The sequence below is a fragment of the Bidens hawaiensis genome, unplaced genomic scaffold (genome assembly GCF_021521415.1).
Source record: "Bidens hawaiensis isolate Kalapana, Puna unplaced genomic scaffold, B.hawaiensis_p1.1 tig00008152_1, whole genome shotgun sequence".
Taxonomy (NCBI): domain Eukaryota; kingdom Viridiplantae; phylum Streptophyta; class Magnoliopsida; order Asterales; family Asteraceae; genus Bidens; species Bidens hawaiensis.
In genome coordinates, this window is record NW_027491581.1 from 761594 (window position 1) to 782705 (window position 21112).

Consider the following 21112-nt stretch of genomic DNA (forward strand, 5'->3'; position numbering starts at 1 on the left):
CATCTTTGCAACCCAATTTTGCTACCGCATTGTTGCTACCAAATTTTGCAACCGCATTTTTGCTACCAAATTTTGCTACCGCATTGTTGCTATTGGATTTTGCTACCGAATCATTTTTTTGTTGCAACCATTTTTCTAACCACTTGTTTTGTATTGGAACAAGTTTGTTTGTCAAGTAGTTTTGTAAAAAAATAATGAATAGCGTTAAAAAATAGCCCAAATTATCAAACATTCTAAAATAAACTATTTTAAACATAGATTCAAGATATCCAAACATTCAAATATCTAACTTAAAAAAAACTGAGAATTGCCTATTGAACTATAGATTTTAACATTGCCTCAATGTTTGTCATCCTATCAAGCATTGCATCTTTCTCCGCTTTATCTTTTTCCTTTTCAGCCACCAACTCCGCAATTATACCATTTAACCTTTCTTTCTCGTCTTCTTTTTCCTTAACGAGCTCCTTGATAACCAAGTTCAACTTTTCAATCTACAAAACAAGTGATAACGGGTAAGAAATAAACAAGTTATAAACGACCGATGACTTATAATCAAATTATAATGGGGCTGTAATAAATAGGTTATAAACAACTTGTAAACAGGCTGATGACTTATAATCAAACCATAAACGTGCTGACATAAACAGGTTATAAACGAGTTGTAAACGGGCCGGCGACTTATAAACAAACTATAAACGTGCTGACATAAACAGGTTATAAACGGCTAAACTGCATATTCCTTTGGATTATGTTCCATGTACCCTTGTCCCACATATAATAGCCCGTTAGTAACCCGAAACACATATTATAATGTTCCAAGTTTTTGACAATTTAATTTCCAAGCCTCCAAATGCTTAACTTATTATTTTATTTTTGTTTTTTATTTATTTTTTATTTATACAGCCCTCTCCTTGACTTCAGACCAAACTGTAAACCTATTTCAAGTTTCTTTTTTTCAAAAAATGAATTATGTTAACATACCTCGGGGTCTTGTCTGACATGCACACGCGTGCCACTAACATTGCTTAACCCATACAGTTTTCCTCTCTTCACGCCCCCAGCAGCTCGTGACCACAAGTCTTGGTCAAATTTGGGATGTTCACTACGCTTCTCCCCATACTTCTCAACATATCCTTTGTAATTAACCTATTATTAAATCCACATAATAACATTATTCGAATTTCACTGTTTTTATCTTTTGAAATTTGTTTGGATTTTACTAACTAGTCAACTTACCCATGTCTCCTCTGCCCTATCATCAACCCAATTCAAATTTTATTCTTCAAAACTTCCTTCCGAATCATCCTCCGAAACTAGCAAACTGCTTAAATCTTTATCCAAATGCCTACTTCCTTTCCTACAATGCGATTGCGTCCACATCTCATGTGTTGTCAACTCACGCCCAAGTTTCGTTTCCTACAAAGGTGCAATTATCAAATAAAACTCCTTAAATTCAGCTTCAAATAAGTTCAATCAGAAATTATAAACATATATTTCATATCAGTTTTGAGTTCAATCATTTTATAACATGCTAAATTGGATCAGGTTCTTAAACAAATATTGCCCAAAAAAATATACTAAATTTCAGTATGTGTATGCAATTAAGAGGGACAGGGACTAGTGCCAATTATGTGAGAAATAGAGGGGTCTCATTTAAGGTCTAAGAAGTTATAGGAAGCTATAATGATCAGACATAGAAACACATTGGATCTTGAGAAGTTACTATACGTATATAGTTTCCATTGCAGCAAATTAAATCAATCATTTTAACTAAAATCATGACTAAAGTTACATACACCCATTCCTAGCCATCTAGAAACATACTAAAATTGATACCATAACTCATTATCAATAAGATACAAAATGCCAAATGTATTCTAGCTATATTCCCACGAACATCTACAGCTGACTAAACACTAGAGCCAATTAATAATCAAACTAGCATCTAACATTAAAATTTCATTTAATAAACAAGCTAGCATCTAACATTAAATTTTTAATTTCAATTTCAATTTAATCAATCTACTACTTGCATGCAACTAATATCCAAATGGCATTCAGGTATCTTAGGAACTGTAAGCAGAAAAGTCATAAATAAAAATGAGAGTTATACTTTACCCCTTTTCTTTTTAATGTCATATAGCTTTGAGATCCTAGTGTATGCTTCACGGGAGTTGATTTATTTTTATTAGAACTATTTCTTTTGGACTTTTCCTTCCATTTTGGTGTATTCCAATTTGCAATCATTTTTTTCCATATCCCACTTCTTATCCAAGATGGTTTAAAGTCTTCAAGAATGGTCAAATCATCTCCAACTACAAAACCTTGTTTTCTCGCCGTTTCTGTGGCCTTCTTTCGTACCCTACTCAACAAATCGGGAAATTTACCCGCTATGCACTTCTCCCAATATCCCGAAATTTCTGGACTCCATTTCTCCTCCCACTGAAAATAACACTATGAAAAAAAAAACTTTTAATAAGTATACAAAATGGTCCAATAAGGTTAGGGTTGTTTTTAGGGGTGTTAAACATGAACCCTAACACCACATGCATATATTCTAAATAAAATATATTTTTAAAAATATTAAATAAAAATGGGGTTAAACAGGTCAACCCGCAAACCGCTGCGCTTGGCCCAAACACAACTAGTTAGCTAAACAAGTTTGCAGATTCCACCTGAAACTGACCCGAACCCCAAAATACATACGAACTGGTCAGGGGAAGAAAGGTAATTATATGTTTATTGGTCCCATTGGGTAGCTTTTATTGTAATATTATACTTAGTAATGTTATTTAATATGTAGTAAAAAATTATTAAAAATGTAAACCAGGAATTCTTGATTATCTTTTTAACCTCTCTTAACCATCAAAGAATGTACAAGATTTCCACCTCAAAAGTTTCTAAACCAGACCGGTATACAAAATATATTAAAAAAAAAAATTTCTATGTATACACACCTTAAAACGCTCAAACAACCGCGTCCTGTCATCGTAAGAAACATCTCTCCAGCTGTCTCATGGACTGGACCACATATGCTTTATATTTAATCCAATAATCCTGGTAGAAGTCTCCTGATTACTAAATCTACAAATTAAAGGAGGCTATGAGCAATCATTAGCATAAATGTAATTAGCATACAAGTTGAGAAGTCAAATTCTATCACATAAGGGCATAACAGATGATACACATATAAAATCACCTTCCACCTTGAAGAGGAAAAAAACTTGAAGTAAGCCCTAAGCTACCAACATCATTTTATAATGGCACTGAAGAATATAATATAACACATATAAGTTAAATGCGGATTAGATGAGTATCTTGAAGTAAGTACCCGAGACAACATGTTTTGTTACCTTGGAAAGAAAATTTTCATATAATTTTTTTTATCCGCACATAAAGATAATTTACAAATAAATAAGCATCTGATAGCAATTTACAATAAAATAAGCAATTTGAATTTACCTGCTGATTCATTTTTATCTGCACCTAAATAAGTTTTATTTTATATTTTGCTTATGTGGCATCTGATGTGTAGTTCATTAACTAGCAATTTACAATAAAATAAGCATGGTAAGTTGTAAGTTGGCTGGAAACAAGTCATATATTCGTGTGCAGTAACAGTACACATCAGATCAACAATCAACTACAAAGGCAAATGAAATTAAAAACTATCAAGTTTGCAATCCTAAAAATGCAGCTAATACCATTTTAAACACATCAAAACAAATGAGGAAATATAGGAATTAATACAGGCGATTGAGACATATATGGAAATATATATATATATATATATATATATATGAACTTACTGTCCATCTTCGATCCAAATCCATGCTCGGTTAATTGGTTCTGGTACTTGAATTTGGGAAGCATGTCCCCACCTAGCAACATGAACAGTAGACTCATCATCATCATCATCACTGGGAGAAGGCACGAAGGGATCATGATATGCATCCGACTGTGGTCTAGTGTTATCACAACTACCTATACCACTACTTTGCCCAATACCTCCATCACCAGCTTGATCACCACCTCGCCCAATACCTCGAACACTACGTAGGCCACTACATTGACTACTACCTCGACCACCACAACCAGACCGCCCAACACCACCAGACCGCCCGACACCTAGACCACCAGATTGAACACTACCTCAACCCATAGTGCGTGCCATGATAACTAAAAAAAATATATCATAGATATTTCATGTATCTATTAAATAAATATAAACCAATTCTTTACTGCTCAAACAAATTAGAGATTCAATATATTATTGTGCCACATGATTTGAAGAATAACATCTAAATGTGACATTAACATCATTGAATATTTTATTCGAACAATCACTGAAACACTAGATTCATCTCTAAAACCCTAGGATAAACCTAATTGTACCTAAAATCAAAATTCAATAACATCAATTCTGGATCTATCAAAACCTAAATTGAACTAACAATATAACTACACTCCAATCGGATAGTTAATTTAGGTCAATCATCATCGATACCAGCAAGCGTTAATACTAACAATATAACCTAATCGTTAAGACGATCGATTCAAAAACCTATGAATTCAAAAGCGAATACTAACAATATCGTTCACAATCATGAGTGACGAGAAAACGAACCAGACGATTAATTCAAAAGCGATACGACATCGATTTATGATTCAAAAACCAGGAGAATTGGTGACAGAGGAGCAGATGCGTTAATACCAAAGAGGTCGTGTTTTTAACATAAACTTTAAAATAACCAGGAGAATTGTAGTGTTTACCCTGTAAGTTTTATTATTTACCCTATGGTTTTTTGATAGTTCAATTATTTACCATGTAAGTCTTATTTTAGCTTGTAAGTCTTAAAATAACAGCTGTGAGCTGTGTATGATTCAGCTAGCTTTTACTAGTGAATTCTCCTAAATAGGTTTTATTTTATTTTTTGCTTATGTGTAGTACATCAACTAGCAATTTAAAATAAAATAAGCTTATATGGAAATTCGAGTTTATTTTATATATGAACTTACTGTCCACCGGCAATGAACAGGTGGCGTTAGTGGTGGTCGTTGAATTCCCAGAAAGGGAATATTTGCGTTAAGAAAAACCGCATACAAAAGCTCGTTCCAAGAATAACTCTAGTTTTGTTTCTAACAATGGCCCAAAGTCACTCCAATAGTTAGTTACTCGACTCGTTTATGAACTGGAACATGGGTAAATATGCGGAACCAAAAACCCGAAACCTAACCCAAATTAAAAAAAAACCTGAATTGAACCCAAACCGAAATAGTTCCCGCCAACACATCAAGATCCTCCAGCAACTTCCCAATCCTAACCTCGTTTAACTTTCACAGAGCTCGACTCGTATAACTAACTAGGCTCGTTTAACTCTCACAACATTAGATATTATATAAACATTATATTTTTTATAGTTATACCAAATATTTATGAACTGAAACATGGGTAAATATGCAAAACCAAAAACCCGAAACCTAACCCAAATCAAAACCGAAACTGAACCTAACCCAAACCAAAAACTCAAAAAAAAAAAAACTGAATTGAACCCAAACCAAAATAGTTCCCGCCAACACATCAAGATCCTCCAGCAACTTCCCAATCCTAGCCTCGTTTAACTTTCACAGAGCTCGACTCGTATAACTAACTAGGCTCGTTTAACTCTCACAACATTAGATATTATATAAACATTATATTTTTTATAGTCATACCAAATATTTATGAACTGAAACATGGTAAACATGGGTCAAACATGTGCAGGGGCACTTTGGTCTGAATTTGAGCCTAAACTGCTTTTCACAAATCTGCTATGCACAAATCTGGTCAAAAGGGCAAAGTATTAATGCTGCATTTTGTCAGCATACCTTTTACACGAACATACAACAAGCAATTATCGGAGAACATACAGCAAAATTAGTGAAACTAAACACAAAAAAGCAAACTGAACCTAAATTACTAACGAAACTAAAACTGCAATTGGCCAGATCCATCAAAAGTATAATCAATTTGAACATATGTTCAGCTAAAACTATAATCTCAAAACAAGAAGGTACAAAAAAATTGGCCTAAGGCAACCTTTATTTCATAAAAAAAGCTGCATTAGGTGAAGTTGCATCAGATCTAGTGCAACTTTTTTGTTAGATAACGCAACTGTTTCTTTCAAATGCAACACTTTTAAAGGGTTGCAATTGAAAGAAACAGTTGCATTATCTAACAAAAAGGTTGCATTAGGTCTAATGCAACTTTAGCTAATGCAGCTTTTTTTGTGAAATAAAGGTTGCCGTAGGCCAATTTTTTTGTAGTGTCTGGTTATTACAAATTTTCATTAAAATTTCCATCATCAAAATCTTCGTCTTCAGAATCTTCATCATTAAAATCAACTTCTTCGTCGTTATCATCAAAATCCTCATAAGCTAAATGGGTGGCTTCGACGTCAACTTCTTCATCATTATCCATGTTTTCTACTTCTTCTAATATTCCATCCTCATGTACAAAAGAAATGGGGAGAAGATCATCCGTTACCGTGCATTCTATCCGTTCATTCTCTTGAAAGAAATTCTCCTCATCCGCATTACCAACATTATCCACTTCACTAACATCTTGTGCGAGTTCGTAAACTCCCCTTGGGGTCGTCTTTACAACTGCTAACCATCCTTTTAGTTCCTTTGCTTTTGAAGGATATGATGTATAATACACTTGTTGCGCTTGCGATGCTAAGATAAAGGGATCGTCAATGCATCCTGTAGCTGTGGGTTTAACATCAACCATATGAGTTTTGGGGTCTACCCTTACCCCTCTCACAGGATCAAACCAAGTACATCTGAACAAAACAACCACGCAACGCCCTATGGTGCTATGATATTCCAACTCTAAGATCTCATCTAGTAATCCATAGTAGTCAATTTCATGTTCGTTGTATGTAGCCCCTTTGACACATACACCACTATTTTGTGTGACTTGGCCATCATAAGTTGTCTGTGTGTGAAACTTGTAACCATTGACAAAATAACCCTTGTGTGACTTCACATAAGTAAGAGGCCCTTGGGCTAGGTCTCTTAAATGTTCTTTATTTGGAACATTCATAACCTACATTCATAGAAGTGTGTTATTATTTTTGTTATGCTAAAATATTAAGACAACAAAGATGTGTTAAAATGCTTACATGGATCAGCAACCACTTAGCAAACTCCTTATCTTTCATTTTATCAAGGGTTGCTTCGTCATAGCTCGGGAAAGAATCTCTTAACTCTTTATCAAATAACCAAACGGACTCGAGAAGCTCGTGACAGTTAAGCAATATATAAGTATGAGACGTGTCTCTATCTTTATCTGAAAGAACTTTGTCCTCTCCACCCTTTTCAAATAATCTTCGAGAAGGATATTTAAATATACTTAACCGAGGATCAATACTCGAAAAACAAGGAATGTTAGGGGCAAAATTGTGTGGTTCACGAATTGTCGGCTCAAGATACAAAGAGCAATAGTTAGAAAGTTCATCCACGAGATTAGACTGAACAATGGAACCTTCAACCTTCCCTTTGTTTCTAATCATTCTTTTTAATCGACCCAATTTCCTAGAAAATGGGGTGAAAAGTGTTAGCAATTATCTAAGATTTAATATGTAAAAATGATACTTTGTTAAGTTAAAACATTACCTCTCAAATGGATACATCCACCTAAACTGCGTCGGACCACCAATAATAGCTTCATTGGCCAAATGTATAACAAGGTGTTCCATTGAGTCGAAGAACCCAGGTGGAAAGATTTTTTCTAACTTGCAAATAGTTACCACAACACTTTTCTTCAATTCACGTAAATCTTCGGTGTGTAGAACCCTTGAACATGTTAAACGAAAAAATGTGCACAGCTCTACTATCGACTCCCATATTTGTTTTGGTAGCATCCCTCGTAAGGCGATAGGCAACAATCGTCGCATGAAGACATGACAATCATGGCTTTTAAAGTTGTAGAAGGATCCTTGTGTAGCGTTCACGCATCCCCCTATATTTGATGCATAACCATCAGGAAACTTTACTTGTTTCAACCATTTACAAACATGATTTACCTCCTCTTTGGTTAAAGTGTATGCTGCTTTTGGTTTTAAGAGTTTATTATTGCTCCCACGTGAAAGATGTAATGATGGTCGATTGCAAAATTGTTCCACATCCTTCCTTGCCATAACATTATCTTTTGTTTTAGAAGTATCCATCACCAATTGAAATATATTCTCAAAGACATTTTTCTCAATATGCATTACATCAAGGTTGTGCCTGATTAACAACATGGGCCAATATTCAAGCTCCCAAAAAATGCTTTTCTTTACCCAATTATGGGTTTTGCCAAATTCTGGATCTCTATGTTTTGGGTTACATGTTACACCTTCATAGACAACTGGGATGTTAGAGACTTCTTCAAATACTTCCCAACCAGTTAACTCAAGTGGAGGTCCCAATACTGATCTTGTTGATTTTCGAAATCCATTCTTATCCATCGGTGCATAATCCAAGACGAACATTTCGAATCTCTTTTGCAAATTCAGGATTCTCCGAGTCAAAATGTTTCCAAGCCATGCTGTCACTTGGATGTGCCATGCTACCTTTCTTTGTGTGGTGGTTATGGTGCCAAGTCATATCTTTGGCTGTTTTTTCAGACATATACAACCTCTTAAGTCTATGACCAATTGGCATGTAAGACATCACCAAATTAGGTACCTTATTCTTGCCACTCTTATACGCCCTGCTTGCGGTGCGCGCATATAATGTATATATGTGTGAACCCTCGGGTGGGCAAAAGTAAAATTGCACTAATTTTGACGTTATTTTACTAATCTCATGAAAATAACATTAAAAGTGGCGGAAGGTTAATCAGGCATCATGTGGTGGCGTTGATAGCCGAAAGACAAGGGCACATGCACCAATCAGCCGGTGTCCCGATGATTGAGTGCTATGTGCCTTATGTCCAAGGCTTGATGCAAAACTACTATCAAGCCGGGGGTCTCACCGGAAGCAGCCTCTCTATCCCTATGGGATAGAGGTAAGGTTGTCTACATCTTACTCTCCTCAGACCCTACCATAGCATTGCTATTGGTGGGATATACTGAGTATGATGATGATGATATTCTTGCCACTCTTATAACGAGATTCCTTGCAGTATTTACATTGTTTCAATGTCTTGTCTTGCTTATAGAATAACATGCAATGGTTTTTGCAAACATCAATTTTTTCATAAGAAAGACTTAACTTTTCTAAACTCTTCTTGGTATCGTAAAAGCTTTTCGGGAGCTTATTATCCTCAGGCAGCAATGCATTAACCATGGAAATGTTATAGTTGTAAGCTGCAGTTGACACATTAAATAGTGACTTCCATGTCAAGAAACTTGTGGCAGCTTGTAACTTGGAACAATTCGTAGCCTTCTCCCCTACCCATAAAGGTTCATCAGCGGCTTGTAACATGTCATAGAATTTTTTTGCTTCTGGATTCGGTGTATTTCCTTCCAAAGTACTTTAAGTATAACCACAAGCACGCATGCTATCCAACACCATGCGTTTGTATCCGTCATCATTATCATCAAATTCCATGTCCGTAGAAGATTGCCCAACGTCACGCATGGTATTTCCACCATGTTCACTCCATGTTTCATAGCGAAGCATGAAACCTTCCTTATACAAGTGTTTTTGAACAGTGACTTTGTCTCTATAACTTATATTTTGGCATTTATAACAAGGACATTTTATATCACGTATGGTCTCACCATGCATATTCACCCTCGTATCAACAACACCATTAGAAAAAGCGAAGTCCAAAAACAAATCCACATTGTCACAATATTCAGAATTAAGAAATCCGTCACTATCAATCCTTTCATACATCCACTTTCGATCGGTGTACCATGCCATTCCAAATCAAAGCTTTTGGAGACTATCCGCCTTCAAAACTTCAACAACTACACTGCAAAGATAATTATGTCTCAAGACAAGAATTACTAAAAGTCTCCAAATAAAGAAGAAGTTTGAGTGAGTGATTATCATGAAAAAAACTTTAGTGGTAATTATTTTGATTCTACCTAAATGAACCTAAAAACCTAATTTTTAGTCCGGGTTTCTTTCAAAACATATTCTGATTCAAAATATCATTTGGACATTTCATCAAACACCTGGTGTGCACGATTCAATCAGGAGAAAAAACAAAGTAAGTCTTGTCACTTAAGCCACATAATTAAAATCAATAAACCCAACTAAGAATCTCACAAGCAAAAACCTTCATCTTAATCTCAAGATCTTAAACCAATAAACACCTTCAATTGACATCTCATAAGAAACAAACTGTGTAAAGTCTCCGATACAAGGTTAAAGAAAACCTAATACTTGATAATAATAACAAACATTGACATCATCCTCACTATAACAAAAGATATAAATAAACACTAGTAGAATAATAACTTGCCCTAAACTTTAGCTACCATTTATTAATAGAATAATAACCGATCCTAAATTAATTAACCCACTATCCCCTCTTTTAACAACTGATTTGACCAAGATATGGGACTGTATCAATACATCCCAGCCGTACAAACGACTCGTCCTCAAGTCGAAAATCCAATAGTTGTGCCTAGCAATCAACCATTCAATTATAGGCTGACCCGCTTCATAGATACATCTGTAATCTAGAGCAGCTTATGAAGGCCATACGATTTCCTTGTCTTTTGCATCTACGCTCCCACCTTGATGACCGTTTGATTTAAGAGATTTCCTTCTATTCATGTGTGTCCCTTGTAACTACACTTAGTTGTTCAAAGTCGCTATTCTTTTCCCCTTCCCCTGATTCCAATAGTTTGCATGTTAGGAATCGTACGTGATTCACATAATCAAATATGCGTGGAAGGATTTTAGGAGTGGATTGCGATGACTGAGTAACAACCAATAAGTTATGTTTGAAGGCAGGTGTTGCTACTAGGGTACTGTTGGGCTTTGTATGGCCAACTTTGGACTCGGATTCAAGGACCAGATTCATGGCATTAGGTTCATTATATTTAATTTCCAAAATCCGATGATGATTTTTCTGGCTATAAGAGTTGACCATCTCGCCTCTTTTGTAGAACATTAAATTATCCTCTATCCCCATGTTCTTCCGACCCTTATCCGTTTGTCACAATAGCTACCATCCCTTATCACTTGGGACTTGATCTCTGCATCATCACTCCACAATCGTGAGAGTATGGTGTCGAGCTTGGCGGCGATGACCGCCAATTGAGTGGCGATTTGATCAGACGTAAGACTGCTACCACACTACCCTCGGTTTGCACCATACTTCCTTTAAATGTTTTTTTATGGCAATGGAACCAAATGATAGAGTCTAGAATCTAGACTCAAAAACAAAAGATTCAATTATTGTAACACAATAACCCAATTCGAGATGGGAAGTCTTCGATACAAGGTTAGAATACCCAGTACTTAGATAATAATAAAAATTGACATCATCCTCACTATAACAAAATATATAAATAAACATTAGTAGAATAATAATTTGCCCTAAACTTTAGCTACCATTTATTAATAGAATAATAACCGATACTAAATTAATTAACCCGCTATCCCCTATTTTAATAACCGATTTGACCAAGATATGTGGCCGTATCAGTTACCAGTTTACATATACCATATTGCCTACTTGGTAGTTTATACTAGTTAAATGTGCCAAATGCCCAAAATGTATATTTAATAGTAGTTTGTTTTATTCTTGATACTAGATACTAGATAGGGGAGAGTTTCAATGAAAACCATATTTAACTTGAAAGCTTGTGACAACCACTTTTAAACAATAAGTTTTTTTATTTTTTATCATTTAATTTTTTGTATATTATTAATATTTGCCAAAAAAAACCTTAAAAAAATTTTAAAATTTAGTTTGCTGTATGTAGCTCGTAAAATTACATATATGGATCTGATACGAGGTAATATATGTATATTGCAAGTTACCTATATGTATCTTCACGAGCTACATGTAATTTTTTTTATTTTGGCAAAAATTAATAAAAACTTTAAAAATTATCGTTTAAAAGTGGTTTTCATGAGTTTTCGAGTATCTTATTGGTTTTTATTTAATTCATCCCCTATAAAGATTCAATTTTACACTGTATATTGTCGCTAGAAGCTAGTGTGGTGTCCCACTTTATAGCCCAAACTGCCGAGTTACCTCTCTCCATCACTAATGCTACTATTGCTCCCTCAACTGTGCCCAAGAAAAAAATCCAAGCGGTTAATGACAACTCAACGGGATAAGACTTTAGTGTAATTGCCTATATAATGAAAAAGAACATTGTTAGCAATATTTGATTATCATATCTATCATATATATAAATTCTTACTTGCAAAACCATGAAACAAGACCAACTAAAACATCCAATTGTGATCATAATAGCGCCCTTGAGAGAATGATGTAAATCTACACCGTTGTTCACTACATTTTTGTTGTTGTATCGTCATTTCACCCAAAATAGCTCTTAAACCGGGCCTTTAACCAGTGTCATAAGCATGGCTCCTGTAACGGTTGTAATTGTTCCAACTACTTTCTCTTGGTCGTGGATACTCTTTAGGTTGACCACCTCAAGCGTGAGTCAACCAACAATCAAATCTTAATTCATTCTAATTATATAGTGCGTTTTAATAATATTGATTTTGTGTGAACATTTTTTTGTACCGTAAAATGCATGCAATGACAAAAGTTATAGTAGGAAGAACATTGGACATTGAAATTGTAAATGTTGCAGTTGTTGCTTTCGTTCCTAGAAAATAAAGATTACGATCAATACCTGGTCTATCAAACAAGAAATATAGGTTAATTATTTAAACATAAGTCATAACATCATACCATTATCACATGTTTTTCTTATTGAAATTATTAACAAAATTTTCAACTTACTCCAGTAGTGCAAGCAGCATAAGCTTCACAAACGTTGACTTGATCACCTTCGGCCTTATTCTCATGTTACAAAAGTTGTAATTAGTAAAATATATAAGGGAACATTATAACATCCCAAAATTTCGAATAATAACATTTAATATATTATTACTTATTACGATGGGAAAGTTTACTTGAGTTAGTAAAAAAATAATAAAATAATAAATATGGAACATAAATAGGCTAATTAAATGGAATTAATTATGAACTAAAAAGCAAAGATGAGTCTTAGGTCCATCGGTTTAAGGGAGTATAAATACCCCTTTAACCCTAATCCTTTCCATTTCCACCCATTCTACACATTTGCTTACACCACAAAACACACACACACTCTCCCATCATCGGCTGTGAGAGAAAGAGAGAGATCCAAGACCAAAACCAAGCCGAATACCGATAGATATTGGTTACACAAGCTAGATACAAGATAAAGGTTGATAAACAAGTTGAACCGTAACCTAAAAACGTTCAAAGGTACGTTCTTGATCGTTGAAGCTTATGTTTTTATGGATGGTTAGCCATGGAATTAAGCCCTATAGTAGATTGGGTTTAAACGAACCATAAAGTAGCAAACTTGATATTAAAATGGACTTAAAGAACTTATGATTATGAACGGGTCGTTTAAAGAAACCCTAGATCTAGTTTTGAACATCTTTAGCCCTAAGGATATGTTTGGTTGAAAGTAATGGAATGAAGAGGGAATGGAATGAGAGAAGAAATGGAATGAACAAGGGAATGAAATGGATCATTATCATTCCTTTGTCTTGTTTGGTTGACCTATAGGAATGAAATAAATAATTACTTTATGTTGTTTGGTATCCAAAAAATTGTAGGAATGAAATAGAAATAATAAAAATATTCCTGTTCCAAAATACCAAAAACAAAAAACTGAAATAGCGACAGTGGTGGTGGTAGCTCCGGCGACGAAAACGATGGTGGTGGCAGTTAGGCGGGGTGGTTGTGGTAGTGGGGGGGGGGGGGGGTAGTAGCATTGGTAGTGATGGCGATGGTAGGGTGGCGGCGACAGTGGTGGCAGCGGTTATGGTCAGGTGGCGGTGGTAACGCTGGTGGTAAGGTGGTGTTGGTGGAGACGAAGGTGGTGGCGACGGTGACGGTGATGGTCAGGTGGGTGGTTGTGGTGGTGGCGATGATAGTGGTGGTGGTTGTTGTTAGATGGTGGTGGTGGCAGTTATGGTCAGGTGGCGGTGGTAGCGCTGGTGCTAAGGTGGTGGTGGTGGTGGTGACGGTGACGGTGACGGTCAGGTGGTGGCGGTGGCTATGGTGGTGGCGGCGATGATAGTGGTGGTGGTTGTTGTTAGGTGGTGGTGGTGTTGAGAAAGTATGGTGAGAGAGGAATGAAATGAAAAAAAAAAGAAGGGGGTGGGAAGGAATGGTTTTGATGGAATGAAATTCCATGTGTAATGGATGATTCCATTCCATTGAGTAACCAAACACCACTTTCTTCATTCCCACGTAATGAATCATTCCATTCCCTCTGTCATTCCTACATACCAAACGCTACCTAAAGGTTCAAGCTTTATGCCAAGGGCGGGTTAGATCTTGATGATGGATGGATAATGAGTGTAAAATATATAAGAAAAGTATCTTATGTTATCAAAATTAGTGATAAAAAAAACCATCAACAGCTACCTGAGCTGATAAAGGATTCCAAAATTAAGCTGAAAGCATCTGACGAGGAGTTCTCGGCCATTGAGTTCTGGCCATTGAGTTCTCGGTCAAATAAGGAGTTCTCGGTCAAACATGAGAATTCGGTCAAACATGGGTTCTCGGTCAACAGGGGTTCTCTGTCTTGAGTTCTCAGCCACCCAGTTTCTGTTTGGTTTGGGCCTGAACCCAGTTAGGCCCAGATGCCTTAATGGACAGTTGGGCTGACTTAACTAAGTCCACAAGTTGTTAAGCTCGTATCCTATCTATGACAAAACTAGCCCATCATCATAAACTAAACAAACGAGCCCAACTTAGAAAATACATTGGTTAACTAAAATACCGACTTAATTAATTATTATACGGTTATTTAACAAATATATATTTAACAGTTAGCCGTGCACAATTAAAGAAAGGGATTACTATTGGCTCCAAGCGTAACCGGATCCAGGTGAGTTTCTAACCCCATTTCTTATTATGTTTTCGGGGCTGTGTGCATACTCGATATGATTAGTTAATACACTTACCTTAAGTGGTAAGTGTATGCCTAGTATGATATATGTGAAGGTTATGAATGGATGCTTGACGGTACATGAACGATCTTCGAATATTGCGTGTACTGTTAGGAGATAGTTTAAAGATGTGATTGTTTATATATGTTGAATGTATGATGTATGTATGTTATAGATTAATGAGTATGTAAGAAAGTATATAAGATTTATAAAAATAAAAAGAAAAGTATGATATGAAGGAATTGACGGTAAAGGGTGGCTGACCCTAATAATATCTATGAAGGAGGGTGGCAGACCCTAATAATATCTGTGAATGAGGGCGAGAGGCTCTTTAAGGGTGGCAGACCCCAATAATATCTGTGAGGTTATAAGGCGAAAAGCTCTTTAAAATGTATAAGTATGTATGTAAAGAAAGATAAAATATGAAATACGAAAGTAGGAAAGTATATATGAAAGTAAGAATGAAAGTATATACTTACGCATGTATGAAAGAAAGTAAAGAAGGTCAAGTATGTAATATAAGAACGTATTGTATGTTACTTGTATTAACTAGAACTCACTCAGCGTAGCTGACTTTTAGTATGCACGCAGGTGAATAGATTGAAACAATTAGCTTGAGGAGAGGGACCCATGGCAAGATTGGACGAGACTGACATATGAAGATTTGTCTTGTTGTTTGATACTATAACTTAAGTCATGTTTTAAAAGACAAAATATGAATGTTTGTAACGAATGATTTAAGTTTTATTATTTCCGCGAAAGTTTCAATTAACTCTGATATTTAGAACTGCGTTTATGTGTAAATCCAACGTCCAAAGTGAGACACAGGTAACGGGGCCTTACAAAAATAAATAAAGATTAAATATTAAACCAGTGTATGTTACAAAAGTAATAATTACTTGTCTAGAACGATGGCGAAAGGTGCCATGACAATGGTGGCAATAGCATGGCCATAAACGACAAATAGATAACTACTCATTCCTTCATTGAGAGCAACTTTTGAAATAACATTCAATCCCGCTCGCCTGAATTGTAAAAAATTACTCCAAAATAGGGTTTTCGCTTCTTAAAAAACTCATTTACTACTTGCTTATTCATTGCTATATTTATGGCAATATGCTACCCTTTCGTGTCTATTTATTAGGATCCGGATCCGAATCCGTATCCGAATTATCCGACTATCCGTATCCGAACTATCCTAAAATTCGGATATCCGAAAATTCGGATATCCGAATCCCGGATATCCGAAAATTCGGATAGTAGTTTTCTGATTTTTCGGATAAAAAATCCGAATTATCCGGTATTTTAATTTTAATATTTTTTAATTTTATTTACATTATACACAAACCCTAGATCACAATATCTCACATAGCATGAATCTGCGCTTCTCCCATTCTCTCTAACTTAATATCCGGTATTCTAAAACACCGTCTCCGACTCCGGCCACCATCTCCGGCCATCAGTATCCCGTCCCGTCGCCATCCCATCCAACATCCATTCAGCCACCATCATTTATTGTTAGAGTGAGTATTAATTGAATATTTGAATTACATATATGTTATAACAGATATTAGATTGAGTATTAAGTCAATATACTTGGGATGAGTCTGGACCAAGATATTGAAAATGTAAAAGCTTCCAAACCCGTGTCTGCCATAAGTTGAATGTCTCCCTGCACAGTGAGAAATTATATATATATATATATATATATATAAAAGAGTTCAAATAAGAATAAAGAGTTTCATAGGAATGGTAAGAACCAACAATTTTTTGACATTTGGCATTACAAACCATGGTGAAAAAATAATTCTAGGAAACTATGTCGGTTATTGGTAATTTTAAATCTCAACCATTGATTAACATGATCCAATAGCTATGATTTATTCCTTGTTTTCCTAGGAAACAACTTCTTTTTAGAATAACCCTCACCTATATATATATATATTATATCATATTGGAGTGAGTATTTTTTTTCCGGATATTCGGATTCGGATATCCGAACTTCGGATATCCGAAACTTTGGATTCGGATTCGGATAGTGATTTTCACTATCCGAAATGTTCGGATATCCGGTTTTGAACAGCCCTAGGTATGGCAATGGATCGTGTGTGGGAAGGGTCTAAGTATTCCCAGACCCGTTGGGTATTTATCGGGTAATTACCCACCGGGTATCGGGTATACCTGTTAGCAATATTATCTTAATTTGGTTATCAAAATGACATTGAAAACTGTAATCCATATATTGAAAAAAAAAGCTACAAATGCTTTCAATACTAAGACAGTTTGTCGTCCCGTCAATTGATTAAGGAGAAGACGAGCATTTCAGAATTGCGACATCTCTCATGGATTAGAATTTGAATATGAAAATTTGGAAACCAAAAAGTTATGGTCTGATGGATTTTTTTTAACGAAACTGATATGGCTAAATGAAAAATGGGAAACATATAATGAAATACAGTTAAAATATTTTAATTTTCAATGTATATCATATATATAAAAAAAAGTTATGTTGGGTAATTCGGGTACATAATTTAAATAAATAGGTCAATGTTATCGTAAATAGGTCAATGTTATCGGGTGATTAGATATACTGAAAATCTTAAACCCGTCCCAAAAAACGTGTATTTTTTCAAAATTATTATCAAACCCGGGTTTCAGTATTTCCAATCATGTACATTGCCATATTACTTTTGAAACCCTAACAAAATTGAAGCGGTTTTTTCACCTTCTGATTTCTTTGACGACCGACGGTGGTGGTGGTGATTAGTAACCAGCGGTGGTGGTCCACTTCTCCGTCCTCCTCGTCTCGTCTGAGTATTCGACGGTGGTAAGTATTAATTGTTGATTGAAATTATAGTTTTATTATTTGTGACCGGATAACTTACAGAAGAATCATCTTTATTGAAGTAAAAGGATAATCATCATCATGCCGGACACCCATGCCCTAGTTAGTGCTTTCTTAAACAACCTTGAAAAGCGTAAGATTGAGGGCTCAAAGACCACTGCCAAACTCACGGCTGAGCTTCTGCGCTCCGTTATTTCCCAGCAGAGGCTCCCCAATCTTAATCAAGCCGGGGCTCTTATTCATGCCATTAAGGCTATCGGAGAACAACTCACCAAAGCTAATCTCGTCGGTTAGTTACTTAGTTATTATTATTTAGTTGTTTTTACTGTTATGGCCTAAGAAGGTTGAAACACCAATTTCACTTGTGATTGCAGAAGTTGCTGTTGGAAATATTGTTAGGCGTGTGCTACATATCATCCGAGAGGAAGATGTTTCACTAACAACGGCTTCCATTGGCGGCTTGAACTTACAAGGCTTGAGTGATGACGATGAAGAAGACAATCATCCACTTGTATCAGCCGCCGCTGCTGCCGCTGCCGCTAGAACCACCCTCAGGCCTCCTTCCTTGCAGACTCTTCTAGAAGACATTCCACCCCACTCTGCAGCAGCATCAGCATCAGCATCAGCAGCTCTTCACCACTCGTCATCTTCTGCTGGTGATTCTGAAGACAAGACTAAATGTAACTGCCTCTCTAATATTTCTACAAACTTAAATCTTATTATTATGCTGCTTTATCACTTATTCTAATATGCTCTACATGCAGCTACTGATAAAAACTCAAGGAGTCGGAAGCTAAAGCATAATGTGATTGAGGCTGTCAATGAGCTTATTCAAGATATTGCCACCTGTCATGAACTGATAGCTGAGCAGGCTGTCGAGCATATTCATCATAAGTATTCTTTTCATCCCAGCTTCATTATTATTATCTTTATATAAGTAGGCATGTTTGTTAACTAGTAGGTCGTATGTATCATTATTTTTATATTATAATTATCTATCTGCAGTGAGGTTATATTAACGCTAGGCAGTTCGGGAACTGTAATTGAATTTCTTTGTGCTGCTAAGGAAAAGAAAAGATCATTTAGGGTGTTTGTAGCCGAGGGTGCTCCAAGGTTTGATTAAGAGATGTTATTATATTCTTCTTTTCTTTTTACAAGCTTATTAAACGAGTTATTGTTGTACAGATATCAAGGGCATACTCTTGCAAAGGAACTAGTTGCTAGAGGACTGCAGACAACAGTAATTACTGATTCTGCTGTATTTGCCATGATTTCACGTGTGAACATGGTATGTCTTGCATCATCAACTTAACTGCTTTCTTTTGTTTTAGTTACATTTTAGAATGTTATTATGATGGTAGGTGATTGTTGGGGCCCATGCTGTCATGGCAAATGGCGGTGTGATAGCTCCAGTCGGGTTAAATATGGTTGCACTAGCGGCTCAAAGGCACGCTGTCCCTTTTGTTGTTCTCGCAGGCATTCACAAGGTAATATCACTAATAACACTCCCAGCACATAACTAGTATGATTTTGTACAACCTTTTTAGGTATGCTGAAAGCCTAGTTTTTGTAATGATTGTTGTTTTGGGGCAAATGACAGTTATGTCCTTTGTATCCTCATAACCCAGAGGTGTTGCTGAATGAGCTCAAGTCTCCATCTGAGTTGCTGGACTTCGGCGAGTTTTCAGATTGCATGGATTTTGGCACGGGAACCGGGTCCCCGCTTCTTCATGTTGTTAACCCTGTTTTTGATTATGTGCCGCCAAAGCTCGTCAGCCTATTTATTACTGACACGTAAGCTCACTTGTCTATATATATTTACAGGTTTAGTTTCATATATACCCAACCAAAATTAAATATATCATATATACCCAAATTTAATGAATTATTATTTTAAAGACCATTCTACCCTCCTTTTCATTATATTTGTTTCAACCGTATTTTTTATTTGGATTTTGATGACGAAGTTAATCGTCGTTTCTTTTTTGAATGGGTAGATAAACGAGACAGGTATAATCGCATGATAAGCAATCTAACTTGAACCAGATAGTCGAACCAACCGTAATCACATCTGTCTCTGTCTTCATCTGCTTAGTGCATTATATTATCGCATTAGAGCATATTATTGCATCGGTTCATCGCATCTGTTTACCGACTTCTGTTTGTTTTTGTTATAAAGGAAAATAATTAAGCTAAAAATGGATAAATAGCAAATTTTGAAGTTAAAGATGGGCATACATTAGAACTTTTAGACAAGGGTAAAACGGTCATTTATTAAAGTCTGTTAATGAGTTTGGTTTATTTGATATCTTCTAAGTTTGTAGGGCTATATATGAAATTCTTCCATATATGTATGTGTGTGTAGTATTGCATTGTTCATTAAATTCTGTTTGTTTGCAGGGGAGGGCATAATCCATCATACATGTACCGGCTCATAGCAGATTACTACTCTGCTGATGATCTGGTGTTGCAACAGAGGCCAACTTCTTGATATTGGTTTCAACATCCATATCTGTTTTCATTCATGAGTAAGCCAAGCCTTTGATTTCATGTGCTTGATCTTAATGTTGTGTTTCGACTTATTATAACTGTTGTTGATTTGGTAGGTGTAATTGGGAGTGTTTTGTATAGCTCTGATTGCGGAGGAAATTGCAGCAGTTTTGAAAGGAGCTGGAGCTGGAGCTGGATGATTAGGGACAATGATAACATTTGTGAGAATGTGGTTAATTTATGGTATGATGTGCTGTTTGTTTTAGATCCTTTTGTCTCTGTTTTGTTTTGCAAATAAGTGTTGCTAGCCCCAAAATGAATGATGAAATATTATAATACTCAAAACCATAAACATTAGGAATGGTGCCGAGTTTTAGCACCACTTGTATCAGAATCAAGCTCAAAGAACACATCAGAATTATTATTAAACTGTAGTCAACTTTTAGGCACTTTCAACCACGTTCAGTTAAAAGTCTACTCTACTTCACCTGAAAATATAATTATTAAATAATTAACATAATTATTAATACCTGAATTTATTTTTTTTTTGGCCTAAAGCTAAAGATTTCAAACTCAAATAGCAAAAACTGAAAAAGCCGAAACCGGACTAATACCAAAACAAAATCAGAAACCCAAAAAGCT

At 35.7% G+C, this 21112-nt stretch overlaps 1 protein-coding gene, 1 long non-coding RNA gene and 1 pseudogene across 2 annotated transcripts; 1 reads left to right on the top strand and 2 right to left on the bottom strand.

Moving 5' to 3' along the window:
- On the bottom strand, window positions 1-5993 carry LOC143637224 (uncharacterized). Its single transcript, XR_013154392.1, has 6 exons — window positions 5233-5993; window positions 3810-4740; window positions 2958-3084; window positions 2119-2454; window positions 1221-1416; window positions 1-1133 (listed from the first exon to the last, which is right to left on the bottom strand). It is a non-coding gene; the product is annotated as an uncharacterized LOC143637224 (long non-coding RNA).
- Window positions 5994-12106: 6113 nt separating this feature from the next.
- Window positions 12107-16233, bottom strand: LOC143637240 (WAT1-related protein At2g37460-like; annotated as a pseudogene).
- Window positions 16234-17922: 1689 nt separating this feature from the next.
- LOC143637225 (uncharacterized) lies at window positions 17923-20808 on the top strand. Its single transcript, XM_077104667.1, has 10 exons — window positions 17923-17962; window positions 18043-18269; window positions 18355-18660; window positions 18745-18874; window positions 18986-19093; window positions 19166-19268; window positions 19342-19467; window positions 19581-19774; window positions 20381-20508; window positions 20587-20808. The coding sequence occupies exons 2-9, from the start codon at window positions 18062-18064 to the stop codon at window positions 20469-20471; spliced, it is 1266 nt and encodes a 421-aa protein (XP_076960782.1). The 5' UTR covers window positions 17923-17962; window positions 18043-18061; the 3' UTR covers window positions 20472-20508; window positions 20587-20808.
- Window positions 20809-21112: the final 304 nt, after the last annotated feature.

Bases quoted from the DNA above. Each gene is read 5' to 3' on its own strand.
- LOC143637225 (XM_077104667.1), top strand. From the start codon at position 18,062: ATGCCGGACACCCATGCCCTAGTTAGTGCTTTCTTAAACAACCTTGAA. The intron at 18,270-18,354 runs GTTAGTTACTTA...TTGTGATTGCAG, and splicing joins CACCAAAGCTAATCTCGTCG to AAGTTGCTGTTGGAAATATT. The intron at 19,468-19,580 runs GTAATATCACTA...GGCAAATGACAG, and splicing joins TTCTCGCAGGCATTCACAAG to TTATGTCCTTTGTATCCTCA.